Consider the following 13073-nt stretch of genomic DNA (forward strand, 5'->3'; position numbering starts at 1 on the left):
TTTGACTGATTTTATTGTGAAAACCAAGTGTTAAAGAGCATGCTGTGTAGAAGGAATATATCATGATATGGGTTTAATTTTGGCTTTTTTGGGAATTCAAAATAATTCAGTGGACTCCTTCTCTCAGACAGTATCCAAAGAAACACCTTCCAGCTTTTTAAATTACAGTAGCTTTTTAAGTTACGGTAGTTACGGTAGTGGTGTACACTCTTTTCCTCTTTGTACAAGATATCAAAAGTTTGAACATAGTTGATCTAACCCTCTGAACACATTTATAAAAAATGTTACTTATAAAAGGTCTAAATGAGTTTTATACTCGGCTAGATTTTCATTCTTTGGGGGATAACAAGCCTCCAAATCCAGAAGAGGTTTGTCCCTTTAAGCCAGGCTTCCCCAAACCCAGACTCAGAGGTGCAGAACAAACACCTAGCTGTGGGAGTGTCACCCACCTGGGGGAGGGGTTACTGCCCTTTGTGATGTCATGAAGGGAAAATCTCCAAACGGCCTGTTTGAGCACACATTTTCTGAAAAGTGGAGCAGGCAAAAGATGGAGAGGATGGACTTTTCTCATAATTTGGGGGTTTGTAGGCAGACTAGGACACATACTAGTGTTAGAAAAACATGGTACTGTAAGTGTGCTTTGCATAATATGTGACCTTTAAATTTGAATTCAAATGACAAAAAATAAATCTGGATAAATGCTTCAAGTGAGTGAACAAGAAACAGATACAGTTGTGAAACGTGGGGTCGCCTTGGATTTTAACTAAATATATAGAAAACAAGCTACTGCAGGCCTTAGCCAATGACAACGCTTGCAGAGTCTCAGTCTGTCTGTCATCCACTGTGCAGAAATGTCCTCCCATCCTTTCTTCCTCTGTCCACAATAATAAACACCAAGAAGCCTAAATGGGCCTGAATGAATAATAATGTACGTAATAATGTAATGCCTCAGTGAAAAGAAGAACACACTGCACGCCATGTTTGATATTTTGTCCGGTAGCAACATGTCATACATGTTGGCTCTGACGCATAAAGAGTCAAATCTTAAAAAAAAAAAAAAAAGAAGAGGCTGTAGAGGTGCCGTGTAAACGAACCTGTCTGACTGGGAACATCGAGCCAATGGTCTGCAGGGAGCTGAACTTGGGCCAGTTGGTGATTTCGATTGGTTCCAGTAGGAACTGGCGCCCCCTGTAGTTGCTGTGCTCACATATCACCCAACTGCAAAAAACAGAGAAGTCGTTTCTTATTATTTAGCATATAAGGAGAGCTGAATCAAGCATTTCAGCATTGGGTATGTTGAAATTAAACATCAAGGTTACTTAACAGACAGTTTTGCAATTTTATTTCAACAAGGACGTGAAAGCCATATATTTTGATTTCATGACTTTACTGTCATTAAAACGAAAGAAAACCTGAAAATACTTTAAGAAGACTTTAAGCTCCTTGAACACATACCAGCCGCTGTTGACTCTGACAGACAGGATGTGGTTGTTGTAGCCCTCCTCGACCATGCTGAGGATCTCCCTGTCTATGGTGATCTCTCTGCCCTCCAGACACTCCAGGCCGAACAGAGAGATGGAGGGAACGGAGAACGTCTGGAGAGGAGGAGGTGAAGGAGGTCAGAGCAAAATCAAACCAAAGAGAGCGAATCATGGTTACACTTTTGAATATGAGTGTTTTCTCACCAGCGGCACAACTTTGACAGACTGGATGTTGGTGCCGGGCGGACATCCCATGCTGGTTAAGTTGGGGTAGTCTCCTTCAGATAGAACATATAAGTTCCCAGAGAACTTTTGATCCTCGTAGAACGCCCAACTGCGGAACAGAAAAACAAATTAAACTGATTCTGAGAACAGTTTCCTCTTCTTTTACGTTCTTTGGGATCAAATATATAAGTGCTTTGCTCGAGGCTCCTCACCTTCCCCCCAACACTCGGCAGGACTTGGTCGACAGTTTCCCTGGCAGTGCTTCCTGGTTGCGATCGAAGATGTGACACTCACCCTTGAAGTCTGGCTCAGTGTATAGTATAACCTGACAGACAGAGATGTATAAAGGTTCAGGAGAATAAAGTGAGAACAGATTAACACATTTATGGTCTTTTTCTTATTGCTGCCTTTAAAGCACTTCAAACAGCAAGGCTACTAAAATGCTTCCTTAACAGAATAATTCATAATTTTTTCCCCAGCTGAGATCTGGTTTTGTCCACGTGTGTTTGGATTAAACATTCTCTTCACAATGCGGTTCGCTGCACTTACCGTCCAATATTTCACTTGCAACATTTAAATATTAAAAAAGGTCCAAACAGAGACAAATGTCAGGATTAATATGAAGCTGAGGTTTTGTCATTTTAGTCATGGCATGTTCTGCTGAAACAAAAAGGGGTTTCCCCCACACGGAACAAAGTGCAGAATCACTTCCTGAACCAGCAGCACATGCAAAAAAGCTGAGTTAAACCTTTGCACTGTTGGTGGTGAGCAGTGGTGTCATCTTTTCCACTTCTGAATCTTCTCTGATTCACACCATTGATTGACAATCTTCAGTAGTAGGCTGTGATTTTTTCCCCCCTAAGTTGGTGAAGGGATGACCCTCCCTACTCTGTCTCTCACTGGCTACACTGATTTAATATGCACAAGTAGTTTTAGGGTGCACGCACACTGGGCAAAGTTGTCCTGTTTAGTTTATTATAAGGGATCCCCATTAGCTGCAACATTGTGACAGCTATTCTTTCCTTGTACGGCACTTTAGCATGATTGCCCCCCTCCCCATTTCCCCACTGACCAAGGACTAACTGGGCACGGTTAAAACATTTTTGGGGAAAAATGAAGTGTATACCCTCTTCTTCTTTACAGACCACTGCATCACTGGTTGTTAGACACAAAAAGTAAAGAGGAGAGAAAGGGGAAAGTCAAGGAGATGATGCCTCCATATGCATTTCATAGACATAACTCCATCTGGGTGTAAAGAGTGGCCTGTGTCTGCTCTCGATATTTTTCTGTCACACCATTAAAAAAAACAAAAAAACTCAAATATCTAAGTGTAATAAAAATCTGAAGTTTTGACAGAGAAAGCCAATGCTATATAGTTACCTCATTCGTGGTTCTTGTGCTGTCACTCGGAGCCTAAAACACAAACAAACAACACCTGAGTAACATTTCGTCATAAATCCAGCTCATAGTTTAATTTCCTTTTTCTCCCCAGTGTTCCTCACCAGCAGGATGGGCTGCACCGAGCAGATTCGATTGTCCTGCGAGCCCCAGTCTGCACAGTTATTGTAGAAGCCTTTCTCTAAGATGTACTGGTGTCCAGAAAAGTCTACATGAGAGTACGCCACCCATCTGGAAGAAACAGATTAAGGATTATTGTATGACAGTACAAGTTTGAGAAGTGGTGAAACGGAGATGGTGGAGTATAAAAGTTTAGCCAACTTACGCCCCGCTGATCACATCGATGGAGCGCGTGGAGGTTTTGTACTCGAACAGTTCGACATCGGGGATGGCTTCGGTCACCTCGAAGGTGTTCTCCTCCTGCACGCCCTCCTGGTCTTCTTCTTCTTGCTGTTCAAACATCACCATCATAGGCTCCGTCAGGTCCTGCAGGAGAGAGATAGTTAGGGTCTGGTAGAGTCAGTCGTCTCTCAAACGCAAGATCTCCGATCCCCATTTTCCTTTGAATACATTGTTATCAGATCTGTGTTTGTGAGCCCCCTCCTTAGTTTTAAATCCCCCACCAAAAAAAGTATCAAGGCTGAATCGAACAACCAATCAGGGACGGCTTGCAAGTAACTAGACAATTACAGCGGCTCTGTCAGGAGAATGTTCAAGTTTTCAAACTAGCATTACTCCTCTTCAGTGTGGCTTTTTCCTGTGTAATGTTCATGTTTACCTCCTGTCACTTTAAGCACACTTTGGTGTCAGAGAATGCAAACAAATTCTAAGTAGTGACTGCAAAAATATGGCTTTATTGTTGTTCTGTTGGTTAGATTATGTGGCCCACGTGTACATGGTTTTATTTACTTTAGGTCAGATTGAAAACGACTGATCAAGTTTCAAACCTTCCCCTGAAAACGGCGTCTTTGTGTCGGCTCAATCAGCAATTTGAAATATTACTTATTGGTGAACGCTAACTGCAGAGATATATTCTGTGCCATTTACCGCTCGTATCACCCGGACGGATCGCAGCTCAGCATCACTGCCTCCCCACACCCTCCAGTCCTGGTACTCCCCCTCCTCCAGGAGATACTGGTGTCCTCTGTAGGCCTCCTTCTCGTAGCCCACCCAGCTGCAGAAACAGAGACACACACACACACACACAGGGTTAAACAACACACATCCCACTGCCCCATGCATGTGTAATCCCATTATCATCACTCAAGTGTCTTCAAAACAATCTCTGCGCTCACATTCCCCCCTGCACTTTCATGGAGCCGATGTTGAACATGAAGGCCGCCTGCTGCCTGTCCACTCTGGTCATGAAGTCTCTCGTGTTGGTCGTTATGGTTCTCGATTTACCGGAGAAGTACGGCTTCTCGTAGACCACGATCTGGAGGCAAAAAAAACGTGATTTATCATTTGGGCAAAGTGAAAAATAAATATTAATATCACTGCTTTGAAATGAGTTCAAAAGGTCCATTCAAGAACTCTGATTTAGGATCTCTTTTTTCTTTCTTACCTTTGGTTCACTCAGATTCTCCACTCTTGGTTCACCCTTTAATAATAATAAAACAAAAAAGAACAGACATGATTTCACTTTCTGCAGATGACACAGAGAACACGAGTTGTGAAAACTCACAAAAGTGCCACTTACTACTTTGAGTGGATGTAGTGATCCCACATAGGGCTTCTCCACCCCCCAGGCTGCAGGGTTAGTAAACCCTCCCACCTCCAGGACCCGGGGTACCCCCTGGAAGAAGGGGTGTGCGTACACAAGCCATCTATGCAGGAAAAAAAGTGAATAATTTAAGGCAAAACAAACCAGATCGTATGAAACATGATTTTAAAAATGGTTAAAAATAACTCACAGCCCAGCGTTGATGATGATGGAGGTGGCCTTGATGGGGAAGCCAAAGATCCTGGCATCTTCAGACGTGTCCCTGAAGATGACCTTCTTCCCCTCTGCGTTCTCCTCTGGGAACAGACTGATCTCTGGGACACTGTAGTCCTGAGGCAGGACAAGAGATTTATCCATTAATGTCACATCAAGGAGGTCAGAAATTTGAGCTTCACATCCTAAACGTGGTCTATAGTGAGTCCATAGCCTGTAAATATTAATGGCTGAAGGGTGAGTGACGTCACACATCTGTCACTGCAGGGGGCTTTGGAAACCCATCGATGGTGGTTGCCGTGCAGGAAATGTTGTCTCAGCCTGTGTGCTGATCAAGACAAGAGATAATCCGACCTATCTTGTTCCTCATGTCGTTCACTCCTACGAGAGTCTGAGCAACAGGTGCTTACTCCTACGTTTGACACTAGATGGTGCTACTGAGTTAAAGAACACACCGACTGAAAATCTGCAGTCCAACACATCTTTGGAAACTCATTCAAAGGTCAAGGAGGTAACGCTTAAGACAAAAAACACAAAGGCTCTCGGCTGTGCCTCGTCATGTCTGTTTAGATCGGATTAAAACAGAGTGAACCAAACCGTACCCTGACGGCTCTTCTAAGAGATCCGACGATGAACCTCCTTGCCGGCTCGTTCTCTGTCTGCACGTCACTCGTTTCCCCGTTCCCCTGCTCTCCGTTCTGCTTTTCGCCCTCCTGCAGCCCGTTCTGCTGCTGCTGCTCCTCCTCTGGGGGGCCGAAGGGGTACGTTAGCTCGATGTCTCCCTCGTCCAGAGCGATCTTCTCCCCTTGAAAGTTTGGCTTCTCATACAGCACCCATCTAGGAATAAAAAAGGAACCAGAAAGGACATGAGACTGATGTTATATTGTAAATGATTATCCGCTTTTTGACTAAAATACAAAGCAGTATTTGCCATCATGCGTGGCTTCCTGTGATTGACAAACTGCTAGCAAGACAACATGTCAACCAGGACAGAGACACTACGACGCAAATCCAACCTCTCTTCCAAATATGGTGTCTTTATTCTCCAGAAACAAGATGCCAACCACCAAAATGTTGAACTTGAGCCTTAAGCAGTCTACACAGTGATGGGTGAAACCATGGAGGCTATATTAACTTCTCATACACAGTGGTAGTAGAGTCTAATACGAAAACTAGCTAACAGTGGCTAATTTAAGCTAATGCTACCAAACTGAACATAGTTGTGGCTTTGAACGTGACATTACTTAGTAATTTAGAGGCAGTGGCTCAGTCTGAAGGGACATGGGTTGGGAACTGGAGGGTCCCTAGTTACAGTCCTTGTGGTGCTGACCCATGTATGAAAGTTGATCTGGATGCCGGTAGAGGTGCCAGTTCACTTCCTGAGCACATGCTCAAGGTGAGCTAGCTAGTCACCAGACCCCAAACTGCTCGGGGCGCTCTAACTCTGAGATCTCTCCATTAAAGCACGTCCATACAGTAGTTCCTGTTTGTGCATGTGTGTGTATTCTGGGCCTATATGTGTGAGTGTCTCTCAATACTGATTTAGTGACTCTTGTTACTTAAGACTAATCGATTCATGTCGAGCAAATCTGACATGGATTCATTTGTAAAGATACAAATCCCTTATCGTCGCAGTGATCATGAAAAGCGGCGCCAGCTGTACACTGATCTTTTTCCAAGGGTCACTAGTCTAGAAGGTCGAGCTTTATTATATAGGCCTATTTAATGGCTTTTATCACTGTGATCTAAAAACTAACTCAGGAAGTTAAGTCTGATAATCTTCTTTTAAATGTGATGAAGAAGAGGTACAAAGCAGGATCAAACAGTAGCAGATTGTATTGTCCTGATGCCCCGTCTGCGTGGCCAAAGTAAATCTATTAATAAAAGGTACTAGATCCAGGATTGAGCCGGGGCTAATGGGATACAAAGTCCTCTTCCTAAAACTGGTTAATTACAGCATTAGCTGTGGTTTTGGGCAGGGCCGCAGAGTGCGACGCTTGTGTTGACAGCGTAATTATCTTGCTATGTGTACAGGCCAGAGCACTGCCATGAGCGCTCCTGCAGACACTGCCGCCTGTGTTTGATTCAACATTCCTCATGTGACACGTGTGGGTGTGTTAACTATTGGAAGGCGTTTGCCTGACCACAAAGAGCATCAAAAAGCTGTTTTGTTCTGACGCTATAGCGTCCTGTAAATATAAGGGTTTTCTCTTTTCTAGTGTTCAATTACACACTTCACCTTCAGGAAAAACAAGAAGGGGAAGGTGCTACTTCATCATGCCGAATATGTGACAATAGTATGAGGAAAGACGCAGATTTATTGTGTTTGTTCACTGCTGTAATTCAAACAAAAATATTTAGACCTGAAGGTATTTGCTTGATGTAGACGGCTCCCTCATGCCTGTAGATTTCTTTTACCTGACTACTTTTTGAAGAGCATTAAAAAGGATCATGCACAAAATAATCCCCCTAGGACAGTAACTACCCTCTGCACTCATCACGTCTTTGTACATTTATATTGATGGTACAGAAGGGGGTCACTTCTTTCCCCCATTTTGCCTCCGCAACATTCAGATTGAAGGTGAAACATGCCAGAATAGGTCTTAAGAAAATGTATCCCCCCCCCAGTTATCCGCTCACCCTCCTCTGACAACCCGGATGGAGATGGTCTCCTGCAGCTCCCAGGACGTAGCGTCGGTGACATCACTGCGTATCTCGATCCTCTGGCCGCACATCCCCGGCTGGTCGAAGATGTACATCTAAAAGGAAAAAAAAAAAGTGGCATTATGTTAGAAAAGATAATAATGCTGATTCACAGTTTTGATCTGATGTTTTTTTTGCCGAGCAGCTGAAGAGTGTTTCCCATCTGACTCTGCAGCTCTGCAGCCTCACTTACAGACCTGCACCTTTCCAAACAGAGACATTTAGCAGTTTGAATATCCTGATTCGATGGTCAAGTTTCAACATTAGAAGCTTTTACAATGAGAATAAAACAACGGCAGACTTGATGAGATTCCAAGAACTTCTGCAGGCAAGAGCAAAATCTGTTCTATTATGTGGAATTAAATAATGGCACGATTACCACCCACGGCCTTATCTCAAATTTCATATTCAAGCATGAATTTTACATTTCCTGCTAATCCCTTTCACGCATTTGATCCGAGAATCGTGCAAGGTAGAAGCAAAAGCATGTTTGTATTATTATTACTATTAGATTATCTAATAGCATTTCAGCATAGGAAAGCTTTGTCAACATTCTCTAGGAAATGTGTTGTGTCTCAAGGCTGAATTTGACTACAAAAGCTTCTAAGAAAAAACAAAAAGAAAAAACACATTTTCGTCTACAGAACTGGCATGTTCAGTCCGGTCAGGGCCCCGGGGTCCTGCAGCATGGAAGAGTACTCAGGAGCCGAACACTAAATGTCAGCTCCTCCTCCTGCATTCAGGATCCTTCATCACATCTCGATGAGAAAATATCCGCTCATCTTCTACATGCAGGAGCAGGCCTGACATTTAAAGGTTAATAAAGACGCCTGGGTTGGACTGGGTGAAAGTATCAGGTATGCAGTTTAATGACATCAATCACAGCCTGACATTCCACAGATGGTGTCTGGGAAGAGTTTTGGTGATCAGATGAAGAACAAAAGGTTTAACCATAGTGTTTGCAGATTTTACTGAAGGGTTTTGAGAGCAGTTAGGGGAACAGGTGTTAAGAAATTGCATCATGCCTAACCGTAATTGGTCAGCCTGTAATTAAATCTGTACCCAAATCTAAAAGAAACAAAGTAAACGACCTTTGCGATAGTTATCTTACTAGTTTGCTTTTATCAGACTACCTGCAGAAGTCATTCAGCAGACATATTTAACCCCAAGCTTTCTGCAAAAACATTGTAGGTATGGCTGAATTGATGATAAGAGATGTTTTATTTTGCATTACTCTCCAAACCCTGTGAAGCTTTACTCGAGTTAGCTCCTGTGGCATTACTAGAATAGCTAGCCTATCCAACATGGGGCTGTAAGGGTCATTCCTATGTTTCCTCCTTTTACATGAAATCTTCCACCCATCAAATGTGCCCTCATTCCGATGTTCCCTAAAGTTCTCCCAAACTTGTTCCCCCAAACATGTTCTCTCAGGCCTATATTCCCCCAGCATCAGGGCTGGCCCTTTTATAATGCACATAATGTGTTGTTGCACCCTGAAATCATGGAAATTATTTGTTCAAGTTCAGGTTTCTTAACTCGACTGAACAAGCAGGTGGCGCAAATGAGGCAAGTAACAATCTGAGGGGAACATACAGTTGGGAACACTGGGCTGAGGGTAGATAGAGATGAGGGAACTAAGGGATGAGGGAACATAGGGATTAGGAGACATATAATGAAGGTTATATACTCATCATTGTTATGTTCTTCTTACAACACTTCAAGAAATCCAAACTATCCCCTTCTTTAAAAATAAGCTTAGAACTGTGTCCACCATAAGCTAAATGCTAACTTTAGCATCCAAAATTACCTGTTCACTGTATTCAGTAGTTTAGAGTTTTAAAATGCTAAAAGATGCCAATGAGTAGTTAGCAGAAAATACAGCAGAGGCTGATGGGAAGGCTATTGTGCAAGTATGTAGTTGTAAACCAAAGTTGTTGTTTTTTTAACTTGAAGGCATACAGCTAACATAGCTAGCTTAAAATTCACTTCAGGGCACCACCAGTGGACTTCTAAAAGTGTCTGAGAAAATACAATTGGGGGGAAAAGCATTGAAACTAAATATTCTCTATCATATCATTTATATTTATGGAACTCTAGATCGCATTTGTTCTTTTAGTGCAGTTTGTCAGCAGGAGAAAAAAGGCGGGATTGTTGATGTAGCCATGCTGTGTTGGGGCTAATTCCACAGAAACAAAGCTTTAGTAGTAAAAAGATAACTTCCTGGTTAAAAGTTGAAGTTAATCAGTAAAAGTAGATTAAACTTTGAAGGTGAGATGGTAACTGAGCTTTGTGTTTGAGATGTGTTGGAAGGTGTGTGTCTTTTTTTGGTAGCGACTCACCTTCCCAGGACGAGGATTCAGCTTCCCGTGTTCCTTCTCTTTGGTGAGCTATGGACATAAAAAAAATGAAACATAAGTTTTCATAGATATACGTACAAAGCAGTTTTTTAAAGCTATTTAATCATATGGTAATAGTGTAACAAAGTAGAATACTATACACAACTTAAACGAGCCTACATTAAAGAGTGTGTTGACTTTCATCACGTCTTTAAATGTGGACATAAAGGACGTAATCCTGCAACTATGATTGCCATAACAATGGTAAATTTAGACCAGATCAAAAATGTTGGGGAATGAATATAATCGTTTTCTTATAGCTAAGAAATACACACAACATAGCCGCACAAGCCAAGATTTCTCGTCAAAGCAGTAACATTTTATCATGCAGTTGCATCAGCGATCATATAGATTTCACCTATGGTAGTTTTTTAGCTTTTAAAATAGTTAACATGCCACACGATCCAAACATCGTTTTTATGTGTGTCTGGGGGATCGGGGAGGGCAAGTGATGACAGACGACATCGTAATGACAAACCAAGCACCTCTCTGACAGGTGGATTCATTCCTCACCTCTACCTGTTTAATGGGATGCTTTGAGTTCTCCCCCCCCCACTCAATGACAACACTGTGAGCTCACCTGAGGTCTGCACCCAGCAGGTGATGAATCAACTCACTGTTTGACCCCCTTTGTGTGTGTTTATCGTCGCCTCTTAGCCATGGCTGGAATGCAGCAGGACTTCTGTGATTTTGACTCATGAAACGAGGAATGTGGTCGCAGATAAGCACCGTGTGATGTGCACGCAAATGGAGAGGAGACTGTATGTTTCTGTGAGTGTTTCGGGTCTCAGGTGTCAACGGGCCTCTTCTCTCTGGAAGCTCTGTAGGAAACAGGTTATCATGCGGGTCAGATTACCCCGCCAAAGAAGGGCCGCTACAGAGGCTTCTGTTTCAGAAGTCCACAGTCGTGTCTCTCACTGGCTTAGTTATATTATGAGAAGTTCTCGTTAGATATACGCGGAGGATATATAAAGATGTCTCAATTAACAAATTTCTCTTTAGCATGAAGGACGCCCTTGAATTGGGTCCCGACCCACCAGTTGAGAACCACTGGTCTAGACCTTCGCTATACGTAAAGTGTCTTTAGGGTGATTTGGTGCTACAGAAATAGAAATTGATTGATTAACTGATCAATTGAAATGATACCGATTCTGCAAAAACAGCTAGAACATTTCTGTATTCTGAAAATAATCCCTTTGTGGTTTCTTGATGTTGCACTTGTTGCTACTATAATTGTGTTTTAGTTCTCATCTCTTAAACTTCTTTCTTAGCTTTCACCATGTCACTCAAAACAAATCAAACAGATGCATCACGTTGGGGCTGTTATGTGTTTACTGCAGCTTTAATGTCGAATTCATGCATGAATTCAAACAGATACTCCCCCCCCCCCCCATTCTGTTCCTGTCCCTCCCAGATGAAATGTGCAGTTTCAGCAAATCTTATATGCAAAAGTGCATGAAGTAATGACACTCGTAAAGCTGAGGAACAAAGCCAATCAAACCCTCACAGAAGGGAACAGCTAATCTTCTTTGTCATCTTCCATTCACCCTTCCACCCTTCAGAGTTTTTTTCCTTCTGTCAACTCCGCTCTGTTGAATATCAAGCAAACAAGCGGAGAAACGAGCGAATAAACACAACACAGGGCGAGGTGTGGCGGTGTCTCTGCAGGAACGGGCAGATAGCTGGGATGGGTGGGGAGACCAGCGGAGACAGAAACAGGAACAACAGAGAGGAAGGGTTCTGCCAGAACTGTAATGACTGAGAGGAGTAACTCCCACCCGCTGAGAAAGTGTCACTGATGGTTTTAACTGCATGAAGGAGTTTTACGAGATGACTGATTTCAAACTGTCGCTTCAACAAAGCAAAATTAAAACGCTTAGAGAGATAAACGTCAGTCCTGCAGCACCTGCCAAATATTGTTCTCACATGTAGTATATCATTTTTACTAACAATGATTCCCCTCTGGTTTTTTCTGTCAGTCTACAGGTGTAAAGCAGGTGAAGCTGTACATCACATCCCCATTAACACCCCTTCTATAACAGGACTCTAACACACTATACTGTGTATAGCACACTATACTTTGATGGATAAAAAGCGGTGGATTGCCGTTGCAGGAGACTGTAGTTAATATTGATGTGTACATCATCTAAAAAAATATATTTCATGGTTTATACCATACTATTGTGTGTTTAATTTAACTATATGTTACCTATGAGAAAATTAAAGGTAAAATAAGTCTGTAACTTTTGTTATGCAGCTTTTTCCTGTTGTACTTCTTCCCTCCGTTTGTGTGTTTTTTTGGATTGCTTGCATGTATTAGTGTCTGTTTCCTGAAGCGTTCTTTTTTTCATTTGCAGCACACTTCTGCTGTTGTACTTTCTTGTATTTGTTCTTGAACTTGCATACTTTTTCCTAATATAAAAATATTTTGAGCCTTGCAGCATGTCTACCCTTGGAAGCCTCTGTAACTGGTGGCAAAACAATCAGCCATCTCATGTATGAATACATCCATATACAATGCAAAAGTCTACAATATCACTCCTATATTTACACGTTATCCTTTTGACCATTTGACTTCATCAACCATCCAGATCAAAATCACCAAAAGTGGAAAAATGGATATTTGTATTTAGCACTCTCTGTAGAAGTTATCCAAGATGGTAAAGACAAAATATCATAGTAGTAGTTATGGTTGTATTTGCTCAGTGTTTGACAGGAGACTTCCATTAATTAAGATCTTTACAGAAAATATCCTCCAATAAATTCCAATTTGAAGGTTGTGAAAAAGTGTATCCTTTAACTTCCATGTAGAGTGTACTCTTAAAGTCTTTACTCTCCCTGCAGTTTTGGGATTGTATTCTGCTGTAGTGCTATTCCAGCTCGGGAACTAAAGAGGCCCAAATTTACCGTGTGCAAGTCAGTGACCCGGTCAGT

At 42.2% G+C, this 13073-nt stretch overlaps 1 protein-coding gene across 1 annotated transcript in view; it reads right to left on the bottom strand.

Moving 5' to 3' along the window:
* The window catches only part of crybg2 (crystallin beta-gamma domain containing 2), a 52744-nt gene that overhangs the window by 2839 nt on the left and 36832 nt on the right, over nt 1-13073 (bottom strand). The window contains exons 7-21 of the mRNA XM_020652437.3: nt 10083-10130; nt 7681-7799; nt 5643-5877; nt 5018-5157; nt 4804-4930; nt 4669-4704; nt 4400-4539; nt 4152-4278; nt 3430-3590; nt 3209-3335; nt 3087-3119; nt 1919-2031; nt 1686-1815; nt 1456-1595; nt 1095-1218 (exon numbers count right to left, since the gene is read on the bottom strand). Coding sequence (XP_020508093.2) covers nt 1095-1218; nt 1456-1595; nt 1686-1815; nt 1919-2031; nt 3087-3119; nt 3209-3335; nt 3430-3590; nt 4152-4278; nt 4400-4539; nt 4669-4704; nt 4804-4930; nt 5018-5157; nt 5643-5877; nt 7681-7799; nt 10083-10130 — 1800 coding nt within the window. The remainder of the gene's footprint in view (nt 1-1094; nt 1219-1455; nt 1596-1685; nt 1816-1918; nt 2032-3086; nt 3120-3208; nt 3336-3429; nt 3591-4151; nt 4279-4399; nt 4540-4668; nt 4705-4803; nt 4931-5017; nt 5158-5642; nt 5878-7680; nt 7800-10082; nt 10131-13073) is intronic.

The sequence above is a fragment of the Labrus bergylta genome, chromosome 19 (genome assembly GCF_963930695.1).
Source record: "Labrus bergylta chromosome 19, fLabBer1.1, whole genome shotgun sequence".
NCBI classification, from domain to species: Eukaryota; Metazoa; Chordata; class Actinopteri; order Labriformes; family Labridae; genus Labrus; species Labrus bergylta.